General features: G+C 41.5%; 1 protein-coding gene across 1 annotated transcript in view; it reads right to left on the reverse strand.

The window, feature by feature from the left end:
* The window catches only part of LOC106591119 (myosin heavy chain, fast skeletal muscle), a 42,133-nt gene that overhangs the window by 782 nt on the left and 25,488 nt on the right, over positions 1–15,863 (reverse strand). The window contains exons 31-39 of the mRNA XM_014182308.2: positions 11,439–11,622; positions 11,139–11,304; positions 10,702–10,826; positions 10,243–10,551; positions 9,810–10,013; positions 9,546–9,671; positions 1,168–1,338; positions 785–889; positions 596–691 (exon numbers count right to left, since the gene is read on the reverse strand). Of these exons, the coding sequence (XP_014037783.1) occupies positions 596–691; positions 785–889; positions 1,168–1,338; positions 9,546–9,671; positions 9,810–10,013; positions 10,243–10,551; positions 10,702–10,826; positions 11,139–11,304; positions 11,439–11,622 (1,486 nt within the window). The remainder of the gene's footprint in view (positions 1–595; positions 692–784; positions 890–1,167; positions 1,339–9,545; positions 9,672–9,809; positions 10,014–10,242; positions 10,552–10,701; positions 10,827–11,138; positions 11,305–11,438; positions 11,623–15,863) is intronic.

Raw genomic sequence — 15,863 nt, forward strand, 5'->3', positions numbered from 1 at the left:
AGTAGGTAACACAGGCATAGGAGGCACTGAGAAATGTGCATAATGTCTTCAGCAATTACTTGCAATATCAATTGACTCAATATTGACTGATGTGCAGAAGCACTTTAAAGTTGGAGTCCGTTATTACAACAACAACAATGTTATTACAACAACAAAGATGTTATTACAACAACAAAGATGTTATTTATAACAACGAAGACGTTTCTTAAAACAACAAACACTTTTTTTTTCATTCACATCATTGACTTAAATTATCTATAATTTTCCTCTTGTTTATTTCTCGTGATAGGGTTATATATTTCTTTTTTTTAAATGACTTATACTATTATTGACTACTGCACTGTTGGGTAGGGGTTGCAAGTTTCACTAACTTGCACACACAATAGATTTTATTTTGCCACAACACTTCATACTCATCTCCTTTGTTTGATAAACAAAACAAAAACAATAACAAATGCGCCTGGAGCGACCAGTGTTTCACCTTTTGTGGATCTCAGCTGTAACTAAACTGTATTTACATGAAGTTAACGAGGGAAAAATATGTCTTCGAAAGCATACTTTCAGAGTATTTGACTAAGTACAGTATGTGACTTACTGCTTCCTCAGCCTGCCTCTTGTAGGCCTTCACTTTCATCTGCAGCTTATCTACCAGGTCCTGAAGTCTGCCAATGTTCTTCTTATCCTCGTCAGTCTGTGGGACATAATCAAAGATTCACTGCCTCAGTTTTGTACACAAACCTGTTTGTGTTAGTGTAAATTGTGTGAAGAAGGCACTTTCTCTTACCTGGTAAGTGAGCTCCTTGACTCGGCGCTCATACTTGCGGACTCCCTTGACAGCATCCACACCTCTTTTCTGCTCGGACTCCAACTCAGTCTCAAGCTCACGCACCTTTGTAGAAGAAATGAACATAGGCATTTGTTTGAGGTGGTGAAATCATACATAATAAATCTTTGTAAAACAGAGCTATAGTCTCTACTCGGTCAAGGATGCACAGTAGTTGTCTGTTCATATATACTTTTACAATTTTAATTGAAGGGATCTGTAATGTTAACAGCATTTCATTATCTAGGTGGGTTATTGAGAGAAAAAGTCATTACACAATGCCCAAATAAATATCCAGAAATCTGTTTTTCAATCCACTCTAATCCACCCTGTTGTTAACTCACCCTGGACTCCAGTTTCTGGAGCTGCTTCTTGCCTCCTTTCATGGCCAGATTCTCAGCCTCATCCAGGCGGTGCTGCAGGTCCTTGACTGTGACCTCCAGGTTCTTCTTCATCCTCTCCAGGTGAGAGCTGGTGTCCTGCTCCTTCTTCAGCTCCTCAGCCATCATGGCGGCCTGGAATGGTAGTTTGTTTAATGTATGTCTCTCTAGACCAGGGCTCTCCAACCTCAGTTATAATTAACTGGATGCAGATTATCAACCAGCTAATTATTAGAATTTTCAACATTTTAGTACCACTATCGTTTTCACTATATATTCTAACTCTTGGTGATGACATTCGAAAACACAATTTCAACTTTCACTGCTATGCGGACGACACACAACTGTACATTTTGACAAAACATGGTGAAGCTCCAAAATTGCCTACACTGGAAGCCTGTGTTTCAGACATAAGGAAGTGGACGGCGGCAAACGTTTTACTTTTAAACTCGGACAAAACAGAGATACTTGTTCTAGGCCCCAAGAAACAAAGAGATCTGCTGTTTGATCTGACAAACAATATTGATGGTTGTACAGTCACCTCAAATAAAACTTAAGGACCTTGGCATTACTCTGGACCCTGATCTCTCTCTTGATGAACATATCAAGAATATTTCAAGGACAGCTTTTTTCCCACCATCATAACATTGCAAAAATCTAAAACATGTTGTCCAAAAATTATGCTGAAATGCTAATCCATATTTTTGTCACTTCTAGATTAGACTACTGCAATGCTCTACTCTCCGGCTACCCGGATATAACATAAAATAAACTTCAGTTAGTTCTGGAATTCTGGCGCTGGAGAAGAAGGCAGATGTTTTATGTGCCCCAACCGATTTTTTTTTTTTTGTTAGTTTATTTGCAACTTATTTTTTGTACTTATTTTGTACATAATGTTGCTGTTACTGTCTCTTATGACCAAAAATAACTTCTGGACATCAGGACTGCGATTACTCACCACGGACTGACAGAATCCTTTTTTTCCTTTAACGAGTCTGATGAGGCCGACGCGAATGATTTCCTTCTTTCTCAGGAACAGGCCCAGATCCCCGTGATTTACGTGAAGAGGAGGAGGAGAAAAAGGGGCCGGAGGGCGGGCTGCCTTCTGAGAATTCGTTAGCGATCAACAAAAAAAACGACTTCCTTCCAGTCTGCAAGCAAACGTGCAATCTTTGGACAATAAAATAGAAGACCTATGTGGAAGATTAAATTACCAACGGGACATTCAAAACTGTAATATCTTATGCTTCACGGAGTCGTGGCTGAACGACGACACTATCAACATACAGCTGGCTGGTTATACAATGTACCGGCAGGATAGAACAGTGGCGTCTGGTAAGACAAGGGGCGGCGGGCTATGTATTTTTGTAAATAACAGCTGGTGCATGACATCTAAGGAAGTCAGTCTCAAGCTATTGCTCGCCTGAGGTAGAGTATGTCATGATAAACTGTAGTCCACACTACCTACCTAGAGAGTTTTCATCTGTATGAAAAACAAGAAAACGCTCACCTAGAGGCGGCGCTCCTAGTAGCCAGGGACTTTAATGCAGGGAAACTTAAATCAGTTTTACCAAATTAATATCAGCATGTTAAATGTGCAACCAGAGGGAAAAAACTCTGGACCACCTTTACTCCACACACAGAGATGCATACAAAGTTCTCCCTCGCCCTCCATTTGGCAAATCTGACCATAAATCTATCCTCCTGATTCCTGCTTACAAGCAAAAATTAAATCGGGAAGGACCAGTGACTAGATCAATAAAAAAGTGGTCTGATAAAGCAGATGCTAAGCTACAGGACTGTTTTGCTAGCACAGACTGGAATATGTTCCGGGATTTCTCCGAAGGCATTGAGAAGTACACCACATAAGTCATTGGCTTCATCAATAAGTGCATCGATGATGTCGTCCCCACAGTGACCGTACGTACATAACTCAACCAGAAGCCATGGATTACAGGCAACATCCGCACTGAGCTAAAGGCTAGAGCTGCCACTTTCAAGGAGAGGGACTCTAACCCGGAAGCTTATAAGAAATCCCGCTATGCCCTCTAACGAACCATCAAACAGGCAAAGAGTCTATACAGGACTAAGATGGAATCATATTACACCAACTCTGATGCTCATCGGATGTGGCAGGGCTTGCAAACCATTACAGAGTACAGAGGGAAGCATAGCCGAGAACTGCCCAGTGACACAACCTACTAGACGAGCTAAACTACTTCTATGCTCGCTTCGAGGCAAATAACACTGAAACATGCATGAGAGCACCAGCTGTTCTGGAAGACTGTGTGATCACGCTCTCCGCAGCCGATGTGAGTAAGACCTTTAAACAGGTCAACATTCACAAGGCCGCAGGGCCAGACGGATTACCAGGATGTGTACTGCGAGCATGCGCTGCCCATTCCCACCTGGACAAAAGGAACACCCATGTGAGAATGCTATTCATTGACTACAGCTCAGTGTTCAACACCATAGTGCCCTCAAAGCTCATCAATAAGCTAAGGACCCTGGGACTAAACACCTCCCTCTGCAACTGGATCCTGGACTTCCCGACGGGCCGCCCCCAGGTGGTAAGGGTAGATAACAACACATCTGCCACGCTGATCCTCAACAGGGCCCCTCAGGGGTGCGTGCTCAGTCCCCTCCTGTACTCCCTGTTCACTCATGACTGCACAGCCAAGCACGACTCTAACACTATCATTAAGTTTGCCAAACAGTGGTAGGCCTGATCGATGACAACGATGAGACAGCCTATAGGGAGGAGGTCAGAGACCTGGCCGTGTGGTTCCAGGACAACAACCTCTCCCTCAATGTGATCAAGACAAAGGAGATGATTGTGGACTACAGGAAAAAGAGGACTGAGCACTCCCCCATTCTCATTAACGTGGCTGCAGTGGAGCAGGTTGAGAGCTTCAAGTTCCTTGGTGTCCACATCACCAACAAACTATCATGGTCCAAGCACACCAAGACAGTCGTGAAGTGGACACGACAAAACCTATTCCCCCTTAGGAGACTGAAAAAATTTGCCATGGGTCCTCAGATCCTCAAAAGTTCTACAGCTACACCATTGAGAGCATCCTGACTGGCTGCATCACTGCCTGGTATGGCAACTGCAAGGCAATACAGAGGGTAGTGCGAACGGCCCAGTACATCACTGGGGCCAAGCTTCCTGCCATCCAGGACCTCTATACCAGGCAGTGTAAGAGGAAGGCCGTAAAAATTGTCAAAGACTCTAGCTACCCTAGTCATAGACCGTTCTCTCTGCTACCGCACGGCAAGCGATACCGGAGCGCCAAGTCTAGGTCCAATAGGCTTCTAAACAGCTTCTACCCCGAAGCCATAAGACTCCTGAACAGCTAATCAAATGGCTACCCAGACTATTTGTATTGCCCCCCCCCCCCTCTTTTTCATCGCTATTACTCTCTGTTGTTATCATTTGCATATAGTCTTGTTGTGGATATTTTACTGCTGCTCTTTAATTACTTGTTACTTTTATTTCTTATTCTTATCCGTATTTTTTAAAACTGCATTGTTGGTTAGGGGCTTGTAAGTAAGCATTTCACTGTAAGGTCTACATTTGTTGTATTCGGCGGATGTGACTAATACAATTTGATTTGATTTGAAATAGGGCTGCTAAAATCCTGATCATATTACTCCAGTGCTAGCCTCTTCCTGTTAAGGCTATCGCTGATTTTCAAGGTTTTACTGCTAACCTACAAAGCATTTCATGTACTTACTCCTACCTATCTTTCCGATTTGGTCCTGCCGTACCTACCCACAAGTACGCTCGATCACAAGACGCAGGCCTCCTTACTGTCCCTAGAATTTCTAAGCAAACAGCTGGAGGCAGGGTTTTCTCCTATAGAGCTACATTTTAATGGAATGGTCTGCCTACCCATGTGAGAGATGCAGACTAATCTCTTCAGTAGGCCCTATGATTGAGTGTAGTCTGGCCCAGGGGTGCGAAGGTGAATGGCAAGGCACTGGAGTGACTAACCGCCCTTGCTGTGTCTGCCTGGCCGGCTCAGCTCTCTCCACTGGGATTCTCTGCCTCTGACCCTATTATGGGGGCTGACTCACTGGCTTACTAGTGCTCTTCCATGCCGTCCCTAGGAGGGGTGCGTCACTTGAGTGTTTTGCGCCCCCCTCGGGCTCGTGCGTTGGAGGAGATCTTCGTGGGCTATACTCAGCCTTGTCTCAGGGTAGTAAGTTGGTGGTCTGTTGATATCCCTTTAGTGGTGCGGGGGCTGTGCTTTGGCAAAGTGGGTGGGGTTATGTCCTGCCTGGTTGGCCCTGTCCAGGGTTATCGTCAGACGGGGCCACAGTGTCCCCGACCCCCCCCCCATCTCATCCTTCATTATCTATGCTGTAATAAATGTACCGGGGGGCTGGGGTCAGTCTGTCCTATCTGGTGTAATTCCCCTGTCTTTTCTGGTGTCTGGTGTGAACTTAAGTATGCTCCCTCTAATTCTCCCACTGTGATTATTATTTGACCCTGCTGGTCATCTATGGAACATTTTAACACCTTAAAGAACGATCTGACCTTAATGGCCATGTACCCTTATAATCTCCACCCGGCACAACCAGAAGAGGACTGGCCACAATCTCAGAGTCTCGTTCCTCTCTAGGTTTCTTCCTAGGTTCCTGCCTTTCTAAGAGGTTTTTCCTAGCCACCGTGCTTCTACACCTGCATTGCTTGCTGTTTGGGGTTCTAGGCTGGGTTTCTGTGTAAGCACTTTGTGACATCTGTTGATGTAAAAATCACTTTATAAATACATTTTTTTTGATAGATATAGAGCGAAAACCTACAGGAAGGTAGCTCTAGACAGACGGGCTGCCTCCCATGATGTACCAATGTTCCAACATACATATCTACTAAACCAACGTCAGTTTGGCAGAGAGGAATCGAGACGTTGGGAGCCATAAGCGCCCTGCAGTAAAAATGCTAGCTAGGTAGAGCTTGCAGAGGATATTTTCAATGAATGCTTTTGGCAAGTGAGTAGTTTACATGACATTAGCATTACAAGCTTACAACCAGTTTTTAAACCCAGAGGCCCAAAATCGCGAGACTTCCGGGAATGCTTTCAAAAGAGACTCGGCAGACCAGACCGAGGTTTGGGGTTTGAGAATGAGTTGTTCACTTCTTCAATGAGAGAAGTGAACAATTCTTCCTTAGTTGTTATTTTATTGATTTCTAAATGCACAACCTAGATTCAAACCAATATTTTAAGAACATGTCATTACTACAACCTTGTGAAAGTGACACATTTTCATTTCATTATGTATGCCATTTAAGATAACTTTAGTTCTCTATTTAATTAGTTAGGAACAGATCCTTATTTTACAATGATGGCCTACCCCGGCCAAACCCTCCCCTATCCTGGATGACGCTGGGCAATTGTGTGCCACCCTATGGGACTCCAGATTGCAGCCGGTTGTGAAACAACCTGGGCTCAAACCAGGGTCTGTAGTGACACCTCTAGCACTGAGATGCAGTGCCTTAGACCGCTGCGCCACTCGGGAGCATGTTGCCCTCTGTCCTTGACTTTTCTTAAATAAGTTGATTTAACACACTCACGTTGTTAGAATTTCAATACCACCTGATGTCACAGCAAGGCCAAAAAGATCATCAAGGACAACAACCACCTGAGCCACTGCCTGTTCACCCCACTATCATCCAGAAGGCGTGGTCAGTACAGGTGCATCAAAGCAGGGACCGAGAGACTGAAAAACAGCTTCTACCTCAAGGCCATCAGACTGTTAAACAGCCATCACTAACATTGAGTGGCTGCTGCCAACATACTGACTCAACTCTAGCCACTTAAATAATGGAAAAATTGATGTAATAAATGTATCACTAGCCACTTTAAACAATGCCGCTTTATATAATGTTTACATACCCTACATTACTCATCTCATATGTATATACTGTACTCTATACCATCTACTGCATCTTGCCTATGCCGTTCGGCCATCACTCATTCATATATTTTTATGTACATATTCGTATTCATTCCTTTACACTTGTGTGTATAAGGTAGTTGTTGTGAAATTGTTAGGTTAGATTACTTGTTAGATATTACTCTATGGTCGGAACTAGAAGCACAAGCATTTCACTACACTCACATTAACATCTGCTAACCATGTGTATGGACCAATAACATCTGCTAACCATGTGTATGGACCAATAACATCTGCTGACCATGTGTATAGACCAATAACATCTGCTAACCATGTGTATGGACCAATAACATTTTATTTGATTTGTTGTTGTTATTAGTAGTTTTAGGAGGACATATTCCCCCTACCCTTTCTTCACCTGACTGTGGTCTGCCATCTGACAATGGCCCATCAAAACTACACCTAAACTATATTGAAACTTATTTCACAGATAGGCTTATAATAATAGATGTAGCCTAAAGACCAGATTACATTGACAATAGTCTGATGGGGGACCATATCAATTGATTAAATTGTAAATGTCAATTAAATAATAGTGCATTTATTTGTGATAGTGTATAACACATGAATTGTGGTGCTTTTATTGTTTTTCATTTTTACATATAGCAAACTAATAAATGACAGTGTTCTTTGAAATATTTTGTTACCTAAAACCTTTATAAACACAACCATATTATTATTTTTGTGATAGCATACAGTGCCTTCAGTAAGTATTCATACCCCTTGACTTATTCCACATTTTGTTGTGTTACAGCCTGCATTCAAAATGGATTGAATAAAAAAATGTATCACTCATCTACACACAATATCCTATAATGACAGTGAAAACATGTTTTTTTAAACATTTTTGCAAAATGATTGAAAATGAAATATAGAAATATCTCATTTAAGTATTGACACCTCTTTGCTATGACACTCCAAATTAAGCTCAGGTTCATCCAATTTCCTTTGATCATTCTTGAGATGTCATTAGAACTTGATTGGAGTCCACCTGTGGCCAATTAAATTGTTTTGACATGATTTAGAAAGAAACACACTTGTCCAAATAAGGTCCCACAGTTAGCAATGCATGCCAGAGCAGAAACCATACCATCAAGTCCAAGGAACTGTCCGTAGATCTCCAACATAAAATTCTGATGAGACATACTGTATATCTGGGGAAGGGTAAAAAACAAGTGTTGAAAGTTTCCAAGAGCACAGTGGTCTCCATCATTGGGAAATACAAAAAATATGGAACTACCCAGACTCTGCCTAGAGCTGGTCGTCCAACCAAACTGAGCAACTGAGCAAGAGGACCTTGGTCAGGGAGGTGACCAAGAACCTAATAACCACTCTGACAGAACTACAGAGTTTATTGGCTGAGATGGGAGAACCTGCCAGAAGGACAACAGTCTCTACAGCACTTCATCAATCTGGGCTATATGGGAGAGTGGCTAGATGGAAGCCACTCCTGAGAAAAAGGCACATGACAGTACGCCTGGAATTTGCAAAAAGGCACATGAACGGCTGTGAGCATAAGGCAAAAGAGTCTGACAGAAAAATGTAACTCTTTGGCCTGAATGCAAAGTGCTATTACACCCTTCTAACACCATCCCTACTGTGAAGCATGGTGGTGGCAGCATCATGCTATTGGGATGCTTTTCAGTGGCAGGGAGACTGGTAAAGATAGAGGGAACCATGAATGGAGCCAAATACAGGCATACCTGACTAAGAGTGCAAGCGACCTTAGACTCGGGCAAAAATGTGCACCCCAACAGGACAATGACCCCAAGCATACAGCCAAAGCAACACTGGAATGGCTTCAGAACAAGAATGTGAAAGTGCTGTAAAAGCCCAGACTTGAATCCCATTGAAAATCTGTGGAAAGACTCCTGTTCACATCCAGTCCCCATATAACTTAACAGAGCTTGAGAAAATCTACAAGGAAGAATGGGAGAAAATCCTCATATCCAGATGTGCAAAGCTGATACAGACATACCCAAGATGAATCAAAGCTGATACAGACATACCAAAGACGACTCAAAGCTGTAATCACTGCCAAAGGTGCTTCTACAAAGTATTGACTCAGGGGTGGGATACTTATAGAAATGAAATCTGTATTTCATTTAACACATTTGTCATTATGGGGTATTGTGTGTAGATGGGTGAGACAAATCTATTTAATCCATTTTGAATTCAGGCTGTAACAAAATGTGGAATATGTCAAGGGGTATGAATACTTTCTGAAGGCACTGCAGATTAAATATATATATTAGGCTGTTAGAATCGACGTTGCCTCAAACTGGGATGCCTCGAGGCTCAGCCAATACTAGTGTTAACCAGCCCCGTTACCACTGGGGCCAAATGAAGTTGATGTAATTCAATAGATCATAAGAACTCACATCAGTGATGGCCTTCTTGGCCTTCTCCTCTGCATTCCTGCTTTCCTGGACGATGTCCTCCACCTCTCCCTGCACCTGCACTAGGTCAGTCTCCAGCTTCTTCTTGGTGTTCAGAAGGCTGGTGTTCTGGAGGAAACAAGACAAATTGTTTGACTCTCAAGAGAACTTACATGTCATAAGGCAGAAGTTACGACATATAATAGCAAGCACTGTGTAAATGGTATGTTTGGTTGAGTTTCATAAGAAATAGATTTTGACCTGTACCTGGGAGTGCAGCAGTCCAACACGCTCGCTGGCATCTACCAGCTCAGTCTCAGCCACTTTACGGCCTCTCTCTGTCACCTCCAGAGCAACTCTCAGCTCCTCGATTTCAGCCACCATCAGACCGTTCCTGCGCTCCACCATGGCTGCCTGCTCCTTCATGTCCTCTGAGGCACGGACGGTGTCATCAAGGTGCAGTTGGGCATCCTGGGGTTCATAATGACAGGTTCATTAGGACTTGTGGAAGTAGAGGTGATAGGATCGGTGATTAAAATGTTTATTGGTAAGAATTTCCTCAATATCCCTACATTTCTACAGTATATTAGTCCAATCTATTCAATATTTTTAATTCCTTGGTTCAAGCCTTTTTTAAAGATTCACAAACAAATCCCTCCCCATTTTCAGATGTTTGAGCCTGATGTCCCATTCCCTTTACCTTTAGCTGTCCCTGGACATTCCTCAGATGTTTCTGGGCCTCGGCCGCTTGGCGGTTGGCGTGGCTCAGCTGGATCTCCATCTCGTTCAGGTCTCCCTCCATCTTCTTCTTCACCCTCAGGGCGTCATTCCTGCTCCTGACCTCAGAGTCCAGGGTGCTCTGCATGGAGTCAACCATCCTCTGGCTGTTCCTCTTGATCTGCTCCATCTCCTCATCCTTCTCAGCCAGCTTCCTGTCCACTTCACCCTTGACCTGGTTCAGCTCCAGTTGCACACGCAGAATCTTGGATTCTTCGTGCTCCAGTGTGCCCTGGACAAGTGTTCAATACATTTGGATGTGAATAACACCAGAAATTAAATATATATGACTACAATAAACACCAATACAGGGATCATTGGACTGTAGCTAGCATTGGCTCGTGTAACACTGCTTTTCCCATCAAACAGCTGTAGTTTGTACCTCAGCCTCCTCCAGAGCTGTCTGGATCTCAGACTTCTCTGTCTCCACAGTCTTCTTGGCCTTCTCCAGCTCATGGATGCTCTTGCCAGTCTCTCCGATCTGCTCAGTCAGGTCAGAGATCTCCTCTGCACACAAACACAGGAGCAGTTTAGACTTGGGAGATAATTTTTTTGTGGATATTACCAATGCACTGAAGTTGACATTGAATCATGATAACAGATAAATAATTAACAGCACTTCATATGGTCTTGCAAATATAATTGCCCTCCACTTCCTTGGGTTGTTCAAAGGAACACTGATTACGAGTACAAAAAGTATAATTTTATACTCAGAGATGGTGTAATAGTAATTTAATGTAATTTTGATGGTTAAAGCTCCCTCCATTTTTACAACACTAGTCAAACATGAGCAAAATAGAACTGCTGTCAGATGCTCACGTTGCAGGTTCTTGTTCTCTCTCTTCAGAGTATCCAGATGATCCAGAGCCTCCTCGTAGGAGTTTTTCATCTTGAAGAGTTCAGTGCTCATAGAGCGAGCCTCCTTCTGAGCTCCTTCCAGCTCAGCCTGGCTTTCCTCATACTTCTGCTTCCACTCTGACAGAACCTAGGGAAATCCATAGGATTTTCATTAGAACTCATTGATGGGGTTTTGAATCAGGAATATGGTACAATTATACTACAACTGATCAAATAGCAGACAGAAAATATTACCCTAGGGTGAGGTTTATTCATTTTCACCTTGTCAAAATTTCTCTGCTTCTTGTCAAGGTTGGAGGCCATTGCGTTAGCTCTCTCAACGTCAATCGTGATGTCCTCCACCTCTCCCTGCAGCCTCTGCTTGGTCTTCTCCAGGGAGGCGCACTTGGCGTTAACTGCCTCGATGGTCTCTTCAGCCTCCTGCAGACGCTGGGCCAGCTTCTTCCTGTTGGCCGACAGAGGGTGGTTTTATTGTGAACAATTTGTTCCAAAACAAATGTTACAATACTTACTGACATTTTCTCAGAGCCCCCTACCACTAGTCTCTCTAGACATCTGGGTTGCCTCCCACAATGTTCTAATGTTCTGGCCTAACCCCTCCTTACATAATAGAATGGCAGTTTGGTACTATGTCACGGCCTATATAACTACCCACTGGGCACAAACTGGTTAAATCAACATTGTTTCAACATCATTTGTCAATGTATTGTTACATGGAAAATACATTGGATTTGAAAAAAGTTATTAACAAACTTATTTTAAGGTGAAAATTCAACTACAGGATTACATCAACATGGTAACATTTTCAACACTGACAAACCTTGCATAAAATATGTTGAATTTCTACCTTTGAAACAACATCAGATCTTCAACGTAATATACTCTATCAGAAAAAAACAATAGGCTGGGCAGCACCTCCTACTGGAGAGTTGATCTATCTACAGCTACCCTTTGGTCCCCCATCCAGGGTTTTAACCAAGCCCGACTGGGCTTCCATATTTGTCACAGGCTGTTACCAATGTGCTGTCGTGAGAATGGTTGTTGAGAAATCTCCACTTAATAGATTCACTGTTGCGTTGCTATCAAAGTCATTCCAAAAGGTAGGTTTAACAGAGCAAATGAAATGGAACCATACTTTATCAATTCTATTATCAATGATGCTGTTGATGGGAAGTCATCAACAGCTATTGTTTAAATTTAACCCAGGATTAAACTAAAAATAGACAATACATATAGGCCTAGGGTTTTAAACTTTGGTAGCTTTCAAATGGAATCTACAAGTTAGTAAATTAAAATGTTGGATTCATGTCTCCATCTCAAGTCTCTCAACCAAAAATCTAAGTTAAAAAATGACTAAATCAAATCATCCTTTAAAGTTTGATTTAGACCTATTAATAAACTTAGATTTTTGGTTGAAATGGAGATGTGAATGCAACATCAATTATTAATTTGTAGACAAACTAGAATTTAAGCAAGACTCACAATTTAATATTACTTTTGTAAGACCACCTAACATTAAGCTATTAACTATTTTACAAACTAATGTACAAGTATTTATTCTTGTACATTAGATTTCCACAGAGTAATGAGTAACACATCCATGGCCACATTTTGAGGTTACTGTAACAATAAATGTCTTCTTATGTAATCATAGAAAGCGTTCAGGGTTGTCGGTCTGTGGAAATCTTCACAATTGCTGCAATAATCTGCACAGAATCTCAAACGGCATTGATCACTTGCACTATATACTTTAATGTCACCTCAACTAGGTGAAATCCAGGTAATTTGGTTGTGTCATTTGATCGAGCACATTGATAACATTAAGGGTTCTATTCAATCAGATCCTCTTTAAATCGACATCCACATTGCGGTTGTTTTGGTTGTGTCAAAGGTGGAACTGCATTAGAGCCGTCAAATCCACAAGTGGCACCTGGCATACACCTAAAATTGACACTGTCATTGGCTGCACGGAGTCGCATTAAGAGAAATCCCATGCAGCCTTGTTTACAAATTTGAACACTGGAATGTGAGATGTAATCTACTCCTCCAATAGGGTGATAGATGTAATCTACAGTCGTGGCCAAAAGTTTTGAGAATGACACAAATATTAATTTTCACAAAGTCTGTTGCCTCAGTTTGAAGAGTGATCAGATGAATTGCAATTTTTGAAAAAGAAGAGTCAACACTGCAAATATTCACTCTTTGCATCAACTTCATGTAATTGTCAATAAAAGCCTTTGACACTTATGAAATGCTCATAATTATACTTCAGTATTCCATAGTAACATCTGACAAAAATATCTAAAGACACTGAAGCAGCAGACTTTTTTGTGTCATTCTCAAAACTTTTGGCCACGACTGTACACCTCCATTAGGATGATAGATGTAATCTGCACCTCCATTAGGATGACAGATGTAATCTGCACCTCCATTAGGATGATAGATGACAAATGTAATCTACACCTCCATTAGGATGACAGATGTAATCTACACCTCCATTAGGATGACAGATATAATCTACACCTCCGTTAGGATGACAGATATAATCTACACCTCCGTTAGGATGACAGATGTAATCTACACCTCCATTAGGATGACAGATATAATCTGCACCTCCATTAGGATGATAGATGACAGATGTAATCTACACCTCCATTAGGATGACAGATGTAATCTGCACCTCCATTAGGATGATAGATGTAATCTACTCCTCCATTAGGATGACAGATGTAATCTACTCCTCCATTAGGATGATAGATGATAGATGTAATCTGCACCTCCATTAGGATGACAGATGTAATCTGCACCTCCATTAGGATGATAGATGTAATCTACTCCTCCATTAGGATGACAGATGTAATCTACTCCTCCATTAGGATGATAGATGATAGATGTAATCTGCACCTCCATTAGGATGACAGATGTAATCTGCACCTCCATTAGGATGACAAATGTAATCTACACCTCCATTAGGATGATAGATGATAGATGTAATCTACTCCTCCATTAATTTTCACAAAGTCTGTTGCCTCAGTTTGTCTGATGGCAATTTGCATATACTCAAGAATGTTATGAAGAGTGATCAGATGAATTGCAATTTTTGAAAAAGAAGAGTCAACACTGCAAATATTCACTCTTTGCATCAACTTCATGTAATTGTCAATAAAAGCCTTTGACACTTATGAAATGCTCATAATTATACTTCAGTATTCCATAGTAACATCTGACAAAAATATCTAAAGACACTGAAGCAGCAGACTTTTTTGTGTCATTCTCAAAACTTTTGGCCACGACTGTACACCTCCATTAGGATGATAGATGTAATCTGCACCTCCATTAGGATGACAGATGTAATCTGCACCTCCATTAGGATGATAGATGACAGATGTAATCTACACCTCCATTAGGATGACAGATGGATGACAGATGATAGATGTAATCTACACCTCCATTAGGATGATAGATGTAATCTACACCTCCATTAGGATGATATATGTAATCTACACCTCCATTAGGATGATAGATGTAATCTACACCTCCATTAGGATGACAGATGTAATCTAGTCCTCTATTGGGATGACATTTGTAATCTACACCTCCATTAGGATGATAGATGTAATCTACTCCTCCATTAGGATGATAGATGTAATCTACACCTCCATTAGGATGATAGATGTAATCTACTCCTCCATTAGGATGATAGATGTAATCTACACCCCCATTAGATGATAGATGTACTCTACACCTCCATTAGGATGATAGATGTAATCTACAGGATGATAGATGTAATCTACACCTCCATTAGGATGATAGATGTAATCTACAGGATGATAGATGTAATCTACAGGATGATAGATGTAATCTACAGGATGATAGATGATAGATGTAATCTACTCCTCCATTAGGATGATAGATGTAATCTACAGGATGATAGATGACAGATGTAATCTATACCTCCATTAGGATGATAGATGTAATCTACAGGATGATAGATGATAGATGTAATCTACTCCTCTATTAGGATGATAGATGTAATCTACACCTCCATTATGATGACAGATGTAATCTACACCTCCATTAGGATGACAGATGTAATCTACTCCTCCATTAGGATGATAGATGTAATCTACACCTCCATTATGATGACAGATGTAATCTACACCTCCATTAGGATGATAGATGTAATCTACTCCTCCATTAGGATGATAGATGTAATCTACACCTCCATTAGGATGACAGATGTAATCTACACCTACAGTATATTAGGATGATAGAAATCCTCATTGTTTCGTTTAATGATTTTCGATTTGAGCGTCATAATTTCTATACAGCTACACTTTCTTGGTCTGCATTTGTAACGCAAGTGGGACAGGTGTGGCTTGATGACAATGATCAAAAGCGGCTTCTAACCAATTTGACAGTTCCAATGAAGTTACACCTTCGACACCGCCAAAACATCAGCTATGTGGGTGTCGGCTATCGCCGGTTAATGCATGATCTGATTGATTTTATTTAAAAAAAATGATGGGTGAAAATGTGCTGGAATCTCATTGATCAATGTATCTACCAAATATGACCCAAATTCTCCACGTTGAAATGACGTGGTGTGCCAGTGGGTACCGTATCTGTTTGAATAAAATACAGATAGCAGCTAGATAACAGCTAGCAAGATTGTAGATACCAAGA

The sequence above is a fragment of the Salmo salar genome, chromosome ssa19, assembly GCF_905237065.1.
Source record: "Salmo salar chromosome ssa19, Ssal_v3.1, whole genome shotgun sequence".
NCBI classification, from domain to species: Eukaryota; Metazoa; Chordata; class Actinopteri; order Salmoniformes; family Salmonidae; genus Salmo; species Salmo salar.